At 35.4% G+C, this 14,161-nt stretch overlaps 1 protein-coding gene across 2 annotated transcripts in view; it reads right to left on the bottom strand.

Moving 5' to 3' along the window:
- AFG1L (AFG1 like ATPase) overlaps positions 1–14,161 on the bottom strand; it is a 291,317-nt gene that overhangs the window by 213,607 nt on the left and 63,549 nt on the right. For both annotated transcript variants that reach the window (XM_077162567.1, XM_077162568.1), the window contains exon 6: positions 9,214–9,313. In XM_077162567.1, the coding sequence (XP_077018682.1) occupies positions 9,214–9,313 (100 nt within the window). The remainder of the gene's footprint in view (positions 1–9,213; positions 9,314–14,161) is intronic.

The raw sequence follows: 14,161 nt of genomic DNA, 5'->3' as shown, positions 1-14,161 counted from the left end.
GCTTCGAGTCCGCGGATACGAGTCTCAGATAGGAGGGCTATCCAAGCCGCGGAAGCCCCCCCACCACGGGAGGCTTCCTGGTCCGGTGGGGAATCCCCCAGGCCCGCTGCGGCCCGCAACCAGCCACAGGGTCCCCTCAAGCCGCGGCAGCTGAGCCCCCACCACGCGCGGCCCCTGAACCAACGGAGAGATTTGGATCCGAAATCCCCAGGCCACGGAGATCGGTGACTGGGGGAGACCCATTCCAAACACTTGAGACAAACGTGTGCCACGTGCGCCACGTACTGGGCAAGATAAGAAAAACAGATCCCAGAGATTTCACAGAAAAATCTTACAACCTTGCTGGGTCCAACACCCAGAGAAATCTGAATAAATGCCCAGACGCCAGCAGCAGAAGATAACTGTCCACGCTCAAAAGATTGAGAATATGGCCCAGTCAAAGGAACAACCCAATAGCTCAAATGAGACACAAGAGCTGAGACAACTAATCCTGAATATACGAACAGAAATGGAAAACCTCTTCAAAAATGAAATCGATAAATTGAGGGAGGACATGAAGAGGACATGGGCTGAACATAAAGAAGAAATAGAAAAACTGAAAAAACAAATCGCAGAACTTATGGAAGTGAAGGATAAAGTAGCAAACATAGAAAAAATAATGGATAGTTACAATGATAGATTTAAAGAGACAGAAGATAGAATTAGTGATTTGGAGGATGGAACATCTGCATTCCAAAAAGAAACAGAAACTATAGGGAAAAGAATGGAGAAATTTGAACAGGGTATCAGGGAACTCAAGGATAATATGAACCGCACAAATATACGTGTTGTGGGTGTCCCAGAAGGAGAAGAGAAGGGAAAAGGAGGAGAAAAACTAATGGAAGAAATTTTCACTGAAAATTTCCCAACTCTTATGAAAGACCTAAAATTACAGATCCAAGAAGTGCAGCGCAACCCAAAGAGATTAGACCCAAATAGGCGTTCTCCAAGACACTTACTAGTTAGAATGTCAGAGGTCAATGAGAAAGAGAGGATCTTGAAAGCAGCAAGAGAAAAACAATCCATCACATACAAGGGAAACCCAATAAGACTATGTGTAGATTTCTCAGCAGAAACCATGGAAGCTAGAAGACAGTGGGATGATATATTTAAAATACTAAAAGAGAAAAACTGCCAACCAAGACTCCTATATCCAGCAAAATTATCCTTCAAAAATGAGGGAGAAATTAAAACATTCTCAGACAAAAAGTCACTGAAAGAATTCGTGACCAAGAGACCAGCTCTGCAAGAAATACTAAAGGGAGCATTAGAGTCAGATACAAAAAGACAGAAGAGAGAGATATGGAAAAGAGTGTAGAAAGAAGGAAAATCAGATATGATATATATAATACAAAAGGCAAAATGTTAGAGGAAAATATTATCCAAACAGTAATAACACTAAATGTCAATGGACTGAATTCCCCAATCAAAAGACATAGATTGGCAGAATGGATTAAAAAACAGGATCCTTCTATATGCTGTCTACAGGAAACACATCTTAGACCCAAAGATAAACATAGGTTGAAAGTGAAAGGTTGGGAAAAGATATTTCATGCAAATAACAACCAGAAAAGAGCAGGAGTGGCTATACTAATATCCAACAAATTAGACTTCAAATGTAAAGCAGTTAAAAGAGACAAAGAAGGACACTATATACTAATAAAAGGAACAATTAAACAAGAAGACATAACAATCATAAATATTTACGCACCGAACCAGAATGCCCCAAAATACGTGAGGAATACACTGCAAACACTGAAAAGGGAAATAGACTCATATACTATAATAGTTGGAGACTTCAACTCACCACTCTCATCAAGGGACAGAACATCTAGACAGAAGATCAACAAAGAAATAGAGAATCTGAATATTACTATAAATGAACTAGACTTAATAGACATTTATAGGACATTACATCCCACAACAGCAGGATACACCTTTTTCTCAAGTGCTCATGGATCATTCTCAAAAATAGACCATATGCTGGGTCACAAAGCAAGTCTTAACAAATTTAAAAAGATTGAAATCTTACACAACACTTTCTCGGACCATAAAGGAATGATGTTGGAAATCAATAATAGGCAGAGTGCCAGAAAATTCACAAATACGTGGAGGCTCAACAACACACTCCTAAACAACGAGTGGGTCAAAGAAGAAATTGCTAGAGAAATTAGCAAATACCTCGAGGCGAATGAAAATGAAAACACAACATATCAAAACTTATGGGATGCAGCAAAGGCAGTGCTAAGAGGGAAATTTATTGCTCTAAATGCCTATATCAGAAAAGAAGAAAAGGCAAAAATTCAGGAATTAACTATCCATTTGGAAGAACTGGAGAAAGAACAGCAAGCTAACCCCAAAGCAAGCAAAAGGAAAGAAATAACAAAGATTAGAGCACAAATAAATGAAATTGAAAACATGAAAACAATAGAGAAAATCAATAAGGCCAGAAGTTGGTTCTATGAGAAAATCAATAAGATTGATGGGCCCTTAGCAAGATTGACAAAAAGAAGAAGAGAGAGGATGCAAATAAATAAGATCAGAAATGGAAGAGGAGACATAACTACTGACCTCACAGAAATAAAGGAGGTAATAACAGGATACTATGAACAACTTTACGCTAATAAATACAACAATTTAGAGGAAATGGACGGGTTCCTGGAAAGACATGAACAACCAACTTTGACTCAAGAAGAGATAGATGATCTCAACAAACCAATCACAAGTAAAGAAATCGAAGCAGTCATTCAAAAGCTTCCTAAAAAGAAAAGTCCAGGACCAGACGGCTTCACATGTGAATTCTATCAAACATTCCAGAAAGAATTAGTACCAACTCTCCTCAAACTCTTCAAAAAAATCGAAGTGGAGGGAAAACTACCTAACTCATTCTATGAAGCCAACATTACCCTCATACCAAAACCAGGCAAAGATATTACAAGAAAAGAAAACTACAGGCCGATCTCTCTAATGAATATTGATGCAAAAATCCTCAATAAAATTCTAGCAAATCGTATCCAACAACACATTAAAAGAATTATTCATCATGACCAAGTAGGATTCATCCCAGGTATGCAAGGATGGTTCAACATAAGAAAATCAATTAATGTAATACACCATATCAACAAATTAAAGCAGAAAAATCACATGATCATCTCAATTGATGCAGAGAAGGCATTTGACAAGATTCAACATCCTTTCCTGTTGAAAACACTTCAAAGGATAGGAATACAAGGGAACTTCCTTAAAATGATAGAGGGAATATATGAAAAACCCACAGCTAATATCATCCTTAATGGGGAAAAATTGAAAACGTTCCCCCTAAGATCAGGAACAAGACAAGGATGCCCACTATCACCACTATTATTCAACATTGTGTTGGAGGTTCTAGCCAGAGCAATTAGACAAGAAAAAGAAATACAAGGCATCAAAATTGGAAAGGAAGAAGTAAAACTATCACTGTTTGCAGACGATATGATACTATACGTCGAAAACCCGGAAAAATCCACAACAAAACTACTAGAGCTAATAAATGAGTACAGCAAAGTAGCAGGCTACAAGATCAACATTCAAAAATCTGTAGCATTTCTATACACTAGCAATGAACAAGCGGAGGGGGAAATCAAGAAACGAATCTCATTTACAATTGCAACTAAAAGAATAAAATACCTAGGAATAAATTTAACTAAAGAGACAAAAGACCTATACAAAGAAAACTACAAAAAACTGCTAAAAGAAATCACAGAAGACCTAAACAGATGGAAGGGCATACCGTGTTCATGGATTGGAAGACTAAATATAGTTAAGATGTCAATCCTACCTAAATTGATTTACAGATTCAATGCAATACCAATCAAAATCCCAACAACTTATTTTTCAGAAATAGAAAAACCAATAAGCAAATTTATCTGGAAGGGCAGGGTGCCCCGAATTGCTAAAAACATCTTGAGGAAAAAAAACGAAGCTGGAGGTCTTGCGCTGCCAGACTTTAAGGCATATTATGAAGCCACAGTGGTCAAAACAGCATGGTATTGGCATAAAGATAGATATATCGACCAATGGAATCGAATAGAGTGCTCAGATATAGACCCTCTCATCTATGGTCATTTGATCTTTGATAAGGGAGTCAAGCCAACTCACCTGGGACAGAACAGTCTCTTCAATAAATGGTGCCTAGAGAACTGGATATCCATATGCAAAAGAATGAAAGAAGACCCATCTCTCACACCCTATACAAAAGTTAACTCAAAATGGATCAAAGATCTAAACATTAGGTCTAAGACCATAGAACAGTTAGAGGAAAATGTAGGGAGATATCTTATGAATCTTACAATTGGAGGCGGTTTTATGGACCTTACACCTAAAGCAAGAGCACTGAAGAAGGAAATAAATAAATGGGAACTCCTCAAAATTAAACACTTTTGTGCATCAAAGAACTTCATCAAGAAAGTAGAAAGACAGCCTACACAATGGGAATCAATATTTGGAGACGACATATCAGATAAAGGTCTAGTATCCAGAATTTATAAAGAGATTGTTCAACTCAACAACAAAAAGATAGCCAACCCAATTACAAAATGGGAAAAAGACTTGAATAGACACCTCTCAGAGGAGGAAATACAAATGGCCAAAAGACACATGAAGAGATGCTCAATGTCCCTGGCCATTAGAGAAATGCAAATCAAAACCACAATGAGATGTCATCTCACACCCACCAGAATGGCCATTATCAACAAAACAGAAAATGACAAGTGCTGGAGAGGATGTGGTGAAAGAGGCACACTTATCCACTGTTGGTGGGAATGTCAAATGGTGCAACCACTGTGGAAAGCAGTTTGGCGGTTCCTCAAAAAGCTGAATATAGAATTGCCATACGACCCAGCAATACCATTGCTGGGAATCTACTCAAAGGAATTAAGGGCAAAAACTCAAACAGACATTTGCACACCAATGTTTATAGCAGCGTTATTTACAATTGCAAAGAGATGGAAACAGCCAAAATGTCCATCAACAGACGAGTGGCTAAACAAACTGTGGTATATACATACGATGGAATATTATGCAGCGTTAAGACAGGATAAACTTATGAAGCATGTAATAACATGGATGGACCTAGAAAACATTATGCTGAGTGAGTCTAGCCAAAAGCTAAAAGACAAATACTGTATGGTCCCAATGATGTGAATCGACACTCGAGAATAAACTTGGAATATGTCATTGGTAACAGAGTTCAGCAGGAGTTAGAAACAGGGTAAGATAATGGGTAATCGGAGCTGATGGAATACAGACGGTGCAATAGGACTAGATACAAAAACTCAAAAATGGACAGTACAATAATACCTAATTGTAAAGTAATCATGTTAAAATACTGAACGAAGCTGCATCCGAGCTATAGGTTTTTGTTTTGTTTTGTTCTTCTTATTATTACTTTTATTTTTTTTCTCTATATGAACATTCTATATCTTTTTCTGTTATACTGCTAGTTCTTCTAAACCGATGCAAATGTACTAAGAAACGATGATCATGCATCTATGTGATGATGTTAAGAATTACTGATTGCATATGTAGAATGGTATGATGTCTAAAAAAAAAAAAAAAATGGTCAGCACAATACTGCCTAATTGTAATGTAATTATCTTGGAACGCTGAATGAAGCTGCATCTGATCTATAGTTTTTTGTTTGTTTGTTTGTTTTGTTTTTTTTTCTCTTATATATTTTTGTACTTTTTATTTTTATTTGTGTTTTCTCTCTGTGTTATCACTTTATTTCTTTTTCTGTTGTAGTGCTATTTCTTTCTCTAAATCAATGCATATGTACTGAGAAATGATGACCATACACCTATGTGATGATATTAAGAATTACTGATTGCATATGTAGAATGGATTGATTTCTATTGTTGTGTTAGTTAATTTTTTTAATTAATAAAAAAAAAATTTAGTAACTAAAAAAAAAAAAAAAAAAAAAAAAACAAAAACCCATCTGGGGGCCTGGATCATAAACTAGGGCCTAAAGAAGAAGTTGAATGTATTTTGATGTTTGGGAAAGATGATACTCTTCATCTGGGACAGGGTAGGGAAAGATTAGTGATGGCCAACAAGAAGAAATGACAGAGGACAATGTGATTAAAGAGTTATAAAGTCTAGGTTTTAACTCCCAGATCTGCCATTCACTGTCCAGGTGACTTATTTCTAGTATACATAAAGTAAAATTAATTTTTTTTGGTACCTAGTTCTTTGAGTTTCAACATATGTAACTATCACCATGATCATGATATAGAACAGTTCCATCACCTCAAAAATAACTCTCTCCTTTGGCCCCTTTGTGGTTAAACACATTTCCTGCCCCAAGCCCTGGCAATCACTGATTTAGTCTCCAGTCTTAAAATTCTGTCTTTTCTCAATATCAATGTAATCTTGAACTACTTACTCAACCCCTGGAAGACTTGTTTCTTCACTCATGAAATTACATGCATGCCATCTTCTTTATATTAAAATATTAAGCTATTGACAACAATTATCTGCCCTCCCAAAGTTCATGTTTAGAAAAGGTCTTCAATGGGTTTCTGCACCCTGCATCTTGAACTTTCAATCCTTCCCAGAATGGCAGTCCCATCTCTAAATTCTGCATGCTACTTTGGTGAGTCTGTAACTTTGTTCACTCCTACAAAGCCGTGAGCTAACCTTATCCTCTACTGGGTTTGTCCTTATTCACCTTACCATACCGCAGTAACCTAAGCAGCCACCTACAATTTTCGCTTCAGCAGTCTGTTACCACGGGGATTTCCAAGCTTGTTCTAGCACCTTGCTATTTATAAACGTAGCTTGTCATTGAATGTTTGAAGGTAACATTGATGACATTGTTAAGTCAACAAATCGGCTATTGTGGAGTCAAACCTCATCTCCACCTAGATAGATTATCTAATATTAAAAAGCTCATTGCCTCAGCTCATTGGGCTGCTATAATACTAATAAATCACAAGAATGCTGCACATAATATTATATTGATTTTATAAGTGTATCTGACAAAATCACTCATAATTCTTTTGTGGTGTACAACTTAGGCTTAACTACAGGTGTTTGAATAACTGAATCCAAAAACTAGTGATTAATTAACTGACATCTTCCTAAAATACAGCCTCCAATGGTATGCTATGGGGGCTATACTTGGTCCTATCTTATTTACACATTTTAATCAATGAATGGCTGAAAATATAGAAGCATGGATATTCAAATTGATAAATGTCATAGTTGAGAAGGGAGAGCTAACAAATCATGTTAGAATCATACTTAAAAAAATTTCAACAACAATCAATAAGACAAAACAAAAAAACTAATAAACTGAAATAAAAGAGGAAGAAAATCAACTACACAAATATAGAATGAGAGGAGCTAGTTTGACAGCAGTATACCTGGTAAGACCCAGTGTGTGAGTAGATTATAAATTCATTGTCATCTATGTGATATGGCTTATTTAAAAAATACCACCACCAGTCTATTACATTGCTTGATTCAGGTTTCACTAATGAACACTGTTACCAATTCCAATGGCTAATTCCCAACCTCATTTTCACCTCTCAGCAGCATTTAACAAGGCTGATCATCCATTTTCCTTCAATCACTTTTCTTGTCCTCACTTGACAGTCTGCTGGTTCTCTTCCTACCTCACTGGCTGTCTATTCTCAATCTTCTTTAGGACTGATTACTCCCAAATTTCTATCTTCTGCCCAAACCTTTCCTTTGAACTCCAAACTCTTATATGCAACTGCCTCATCATCATAGAAACCTGTACTTCTACCCCCTATTTAAAGATGTTTTTCCTAAAGTCTTATACATCTCAGTAAATAGCAACTCCATCTTTCCAACTGCTCAGGCCACAACTTTTGAGTCGTTTGAATTCCTGTTTCTTTTCTTACTTCCAATCTTGCTACCTCATCCCCACAGTCTGTTCTCAACAGAACTGCCAGAGGGATCCTTTTAAAACTTCATTCATTCATTCAACATTCATTCAAACTATTTACTGGGCTCTACGTGCCAGGCACTGTTTTAGGTGCTTAGAAGCCATCTGTGAACAAAAGAGACAAAAAAAATGCTGCTCTCACAAAACTCTTGCATTCTGGAGTGAGACAGACAATAAGCCATAAATATAATGAGCTCATAGACGATAGGGAAAAAAATAGAGCAAGGTAAGGGGGAGCAGTTCAAGGGCAAAGAAATAGGTTATATATTCAAATAGGAAAATCAGTCTACGCTTCATTGCCAAAGTGACTTTTAAGCAAAGGTTTGAAGGAGGTAAGGAGTTAGCCGTGCTCTGAGAGAAGAACATTCCACGTAGAAAGGAGGTTTTCAATAAAGACTTTTGGGGGGATGAATAAAGATGTTTTAAAGACTAGGTCCAGTCTGGCTTCTAAGTACCCTTCTAGGCTTGCCTCTAAAAATCTTCCTACAATAGTACTTCCCACAGCCCCCCACCTCCATGAGGCAGAGCCAGCTGCCTGGGTATGTGCAGGTGCAGGAGTGGCTGTGGGTCCAGACAAACCCCTTGACAACTTTAAATCCTCAGCATACCTGCAGCAAGTTCTCCAAGGAAATTTACCTAACCAGTAGGACTGATATTTTAAAATCATGTGTTCCTTACAGAAAACAGGGGTAGCAGACGACTGTTTTCATTTTTCTTAAATTTAGGTTTAAAAAATCTGTAACCATTAAGTCTGCATAAAATATGCTCTCCTAACAAGCCACAAATGCTTTTTTGGGGGGGGGGGGGGATAATAAATTATGAGAAATATTAGAAACTACTCATGCAAACAAGCTTTAGGTCTTTTTCTAAAATTTATTTAGCAGTTTTGTCTTTCATCTCTTTGAGTTTTTCATGGCCCATAAAACAACAGTTAAAGAGGTTTGCATTTTTTTATACAGAACATACAACACATCTAACACTCAGAAAAAAACAGCAAGTGCATCAAACAGGGAGGGCACTTAGATTTAGCTCACTGAGGACATAACCATTTTTCAAATCCAAATATCCACTGGTTTTTCAAATTAGACAGTTATAGAACTAATGAAAAGCAAAGTGACCAGATTTATTAACATTATAAAATGAGTACAAAATTATGAACTTTTCAAAAGCTTATTAGTTTTCACCTAATTGGATAAGACTAGCACAATGTTTGTTTTTACCTTCCGGTGGCCTATTGGATGTTGCCACGACGACGACCCCGTTTTTGAACAGATTTTCAAAAAGCTGTTTCAAAATCATGGCATCAGCAATGTCAGTGACCTATGGACAACAACACATTTGTTTTATTTTAATTTCACTTCTGCTCTAACAAATTTGCTAATGGTTCATCTTTTTTTTTTTTACTAAGATTGAAGTGAATTCCAAGAGAAAAAATTTTAATTACCATCATGAAGAAAAAAGTAGATAATTAAAAGCATAAAAGACAGTATAGCAGGCTTTTAAACTTGACTCTTCTTTTTTACAAACCTATCATTTCAACGCAAATTATCAAATGGTTCTATGGTAACTCCCATTATAGAACTACAGGTGGAAAGCTCAGATAATTGTCCCAAACATTTTTGAAGTCCAATTAATTAGAACTAACATGACCAGCCCCCTTCTCCCATCCCTGTCCACTCAAACACACCCTCAAAAAATAAGAGAGGAAATAAAAGAAAAAGAAAATAGACTGTTTGAGATTTCTGATACCTTTCTGGCAAAGGTCCCTGGAAAGGTGACTTTAAATGGTCATGGGACTTCAGAAATAAGGACAAGTAGCCAGTGAGAAATAATCAGCTGCTGTTGAAAATAGAATGATATGACATAGATACTATTGTGCAATTGTTGCACAAAACAATTCAACAGATGGCCCATCACAAAAATAAGCAATTTCATTGTTCTTTTTAAGTGCCTTCTATTACTGTCCATGAATAATCAAAAGGCACTGCAGTCACTTCCAGCACAGCCAGCCTCTGCTAACCTCCACAAACACAAATATTCCTTCCACAAAAAAAACCTTACAAGAATGCTTAGCACGGTGCTTTAAAAAATAACTCCTGACCAAACTAGAAATGTGTTAATGCAGATAAAATTATTCCATCTAAGTTAAGTTACAGAGATACACGTAACTACTGATCTTTCAGAAAATTATTTTAAAAATTAAATATTAACAATGTAAAAGGAAACTCAGTAATTTAAAAAAAGCTTCTAAAACTCCATAAAGAAATACAGGAATTAAGGAGGGAAATATTATCTATTCAAAAATAAGAGCATAATGAAGGTTGATATTAATCATTCTAACTTTCCCTAATAGTATAACATGGGCTTTAGAGAGTCACAATTTTTAAATGTTTTGATCTTTCTTTAATTGCATATTTCAAATAATCAATAAAACTTGTTTTATATATAATCACAAAATATATCATAGTGTTATTTTTAAACCATGTTAAAAGAGAGCAAAGACACTAGTGGAATTCTTTCAATTAGATGAAAACACTAAAAGTCATTAATTAAACCGGTTATAACACACCAAGCAACAACAATCTGGGTTACACAAGCCCAAAGCACCTTTCTCTTTTCATCTGATATCTTACTCAAAAGTTTAATCATTTCATTCCCACCTCAACAAAAGAAAACAAAGCCATGAGATGGGAATGTGTGGTTTGTTTTTTTTTTTGCTGCCTCAGAGTATAACTTTAAAACATATCAACCTGAAAAAAAACTGCTGAAGGTTTTATTCATAAAATAAAAAGGCATCAGGAACTTCCAAAGTGATGATTAATAAGAAAAGGAAAGTGGCGTTCATATTAATTTGGAGCTTACAATCACTGTCAAATATTGCTTCCGCAAATACACTCACAGAGGTCCTTTTCAAATGCTTAAACACCAGTGGCATTTCTGATGAGAGGACAGTACAAGCTTGCAAATTCGAGAAGCAGCCGCATTTTAAAGTAGGATTCCCAAACCACTGACTTTAAAAAAGAATTATGTCCATTAAAAATTATCTGCTTTCAGAGAATAAAAATATTCATTTGACTATATCACTGATGTTTTTGAAAAAAAATTAAATAGCTTTGATGGCCTAAGGTTCGAAAAATGAAGAGACATTTAGCTTATAACACAGTGCAAAGGATTAAACTGAAAGTTGAAGAAAGACTTAAAGGCTTGTGGCTGAGTTATAATTTGTTGTTTTTGCATGACAGAATGTTTTTGCCCTATGGGAGTAAATTAACTTGGAGAAGCTATGGCTAATTAATACAGCCAGGAGTCACTTGGTACAGCCGGGTGCCAATGTACACTCTTTTGATCTTCTCCCCGCACTTGTTCAGCTCTGCTGGGGAACAGTAATTTTACAGTACGAGTGATCAGAAGACAATTGGCCACACATTCTTGGAGCAAGGGCTTTTTTCAGCACCCAGCATTTCATTACCACCAGGAACAAAAGAGAAGGCGACAGATTACCAATAAGGGTAGTCAGCTAATACAGAGAGTGGAGACATTTCATTAGCATTAAAGAGAAAAGATTTTTTATGACCTAGAGTTGCTTTCCATTATGACTCACTTAAGTAAAAAAGAAAAAAATCTAATGGTTAATTTACATGTGTAAGTGCTTGAGTCTCAGTCATCCACTGATTGGTACAGTGCCATATAATGAGTGACAAACATAAGCATGCATTATCAGTAATTAGTATTAGCACAAAAATAAGCACCTATTTTTTACTAGCAGTTTTTAATAGCCTCCCCACTTTATAAAAACAGATAAAACTATTTTTCAAATGATATTGATAGCTTATAAAGGAGAATTTTGCATAGTATTCTGCATATCAGCTTTTTTTTTTTTGGACTATGTTAGTAAAACAGTGTCCTAAAAAGAGACAAAAAAATGTCATTTTTCAAAAATTGATTTCCTTCAGTGTTCTAATGTCTTCAGAATCACAAGCAGTTTAACAAACACATTCAAAGAGGACACAACGAATATCCTAAAGAAAAGTTTGAGAATAAGCTATTATTTTATTTTAGCAACTAAAACACATTAAAAATAAGCTATTTAGACATGCATCTCAAAGAAAATAAGAATAGCATATCTGATACCACAAGCAAAAGGGAAATACTACACTTAGCATGACAACCAACCCAATAAGGAATACACTCCACAAACTTAATCTGAATGCAACTAAAACATAATATTAAAATTTCCTTAAATTCCAGAGTACAAGAAAGAGTACACCCTTATTTTTAAGTAGTAATTATTCCAGTTCATTTTCCTATTAAAATAAATATTATATTAATTAACATCTCCTAGGGGCTAATAATAACTAATTAAAAATCAAGACTATTAATACGATTCAATTTAAAACTTAAGTGGTGATTGTAGCCATACTTATCGTTAAGGATAAAGTGCCTATAAAATTCTTCTTCAGTAAATCAGCAATGTACCTTAATAGGTCTAAGGATAATTTTCAGGTTCTATCATTAAAACATCTTCTAAAACCCCACCCAGCTCTAGAGATACATATTTATTATAATACAAGACTTCAAATCCCAATCCCAAGCAGGACATAGAACATAGCTATTACTAATGATTAAGAGCATTGATGATGGATTCAAATTGTCACCAGCTGTGTGACTCTGGACACATTACCTAACCTCCCTGACCCTTAATTTCTTCATCAATACAATGAAGGTAGTAATAATACCAATCTTGCAAAATTATTAAGAGACACAAAGTAAACCCTCAAGAAAAGTTAGCTATACTATTACCTGTGTATTATTCATATGCTAGTATAGTTCCATGTTATTTATGTCTAGCTGTATAGAATTTTAGCAGTAGATGGAACCATTTATAGCATAGTACAGTAGTTAAGAACATGGGCACATGGAAAGTGCTCAATAATACTAGCTAATATTATTATGGAACACACATAATAGATGGAATGCAAGCCTTCCAATAAAGAAATGGGCAAAGCCTCAAACTGTTCATAAAAGATGGATTTAATAAGTGAACATATATGGAAAAAATTAATCATATTATTACTTAAAGAAATGCATGTTAAAATAATAAGGAAATTTTTTATCTAGTAGACAAAAATGTTAAGATAATTTACAATACTGACAGGGAAAATACGTGAGTTTAGGCTATAAAATATCTTAAGTTCTAGAAATGCTGATTTTGCTTGAGAAACACTATTATGTATAAGAGGAGTGGGATTGGAGAACTGGTTCAATAGTCATTGGTTAGTTCTAGAATTTACTCATTCATTTTCATGCACTGTTCTAGACACCTGAGATACATCAATTAACAAAACAAAAATTCCTATCATCAAGATTACATTCAAACTTACATATTGATTGTAGACAATAAACAAGAAACATAAAAAGTAAATTAAATAATGTTTAGATAATATAATAGAAGATGATACATGTTATGGAAAAAATAAGGAGGATAAAGGTTATTAGAAGTATGAAAGTGAATGGCAAACTGAAATTTTAAACATGTCAGGATAACCCTTGTTAAGAAGGAAATCATTGAGCAAAGATCTGAAAGATCTGTCATCTATGCACATATTTTCTTCAGAGTCCTGGTAAGAAAGAGGTATTTGGTATAACATTAACTATTCACTGTGGCTACATAATAGATGAAGAAAATAGGATTAGGAATAGTAGGTGGCAATGAGTGAGGCTGAGCAAGTAGGAGATAAAGTCAGAGAGGAAGCATGAGAGTTTGAGCATGGAGAATGACGAGATTGTATAACATAATCTTCCCCCCCAACCCCCAAGCCCAAACTGAGTTTTCTGTTGCCTGCAATCAGAAACATCCTTCTTGTTACTTCATTTCTACTCTTCTTGGGCTTTAGTGAATCAGATCATTCCCCCTTACTGGAGATAATGGATTTTATTTTAAAGGAGGTGACATTTCCTCACATTTACTTCTTACCAACATTTGTCTTTCACAGACCATAGGAAAATCCCTCTTGACCTAGCACTCCTCCCTTTAATGTGATTCAACTATTTTCTTTGTCTATCTGTTCCGTTCTCATTGCTAAGGGAGAACTTCTCTTGTGCCTTTTAGTCCAATGTCATAAAACAGAGAATCTGATTGGCCCAGTCTATTATGGATTAAATCATGTC

The sequence above is a fragment of the Tamandua tetradactyla genome, chromosome 5 (genome assembly GCF_023851605.1).
Source record: "Tamandua tetradactyla isolate mTamTet1 chromosome 5, mTamTet1.pri, whole genome shotgun sequence".
NCBI lineage: Eukaryota > Metazoa > Chordata > Mammalia > Pilosa > Myrmecophagidae > Tamandua > Tamandua tetradactyla.
This window is presented reverse-complemented; position numbering and strand designations above follow the sequence as displayed.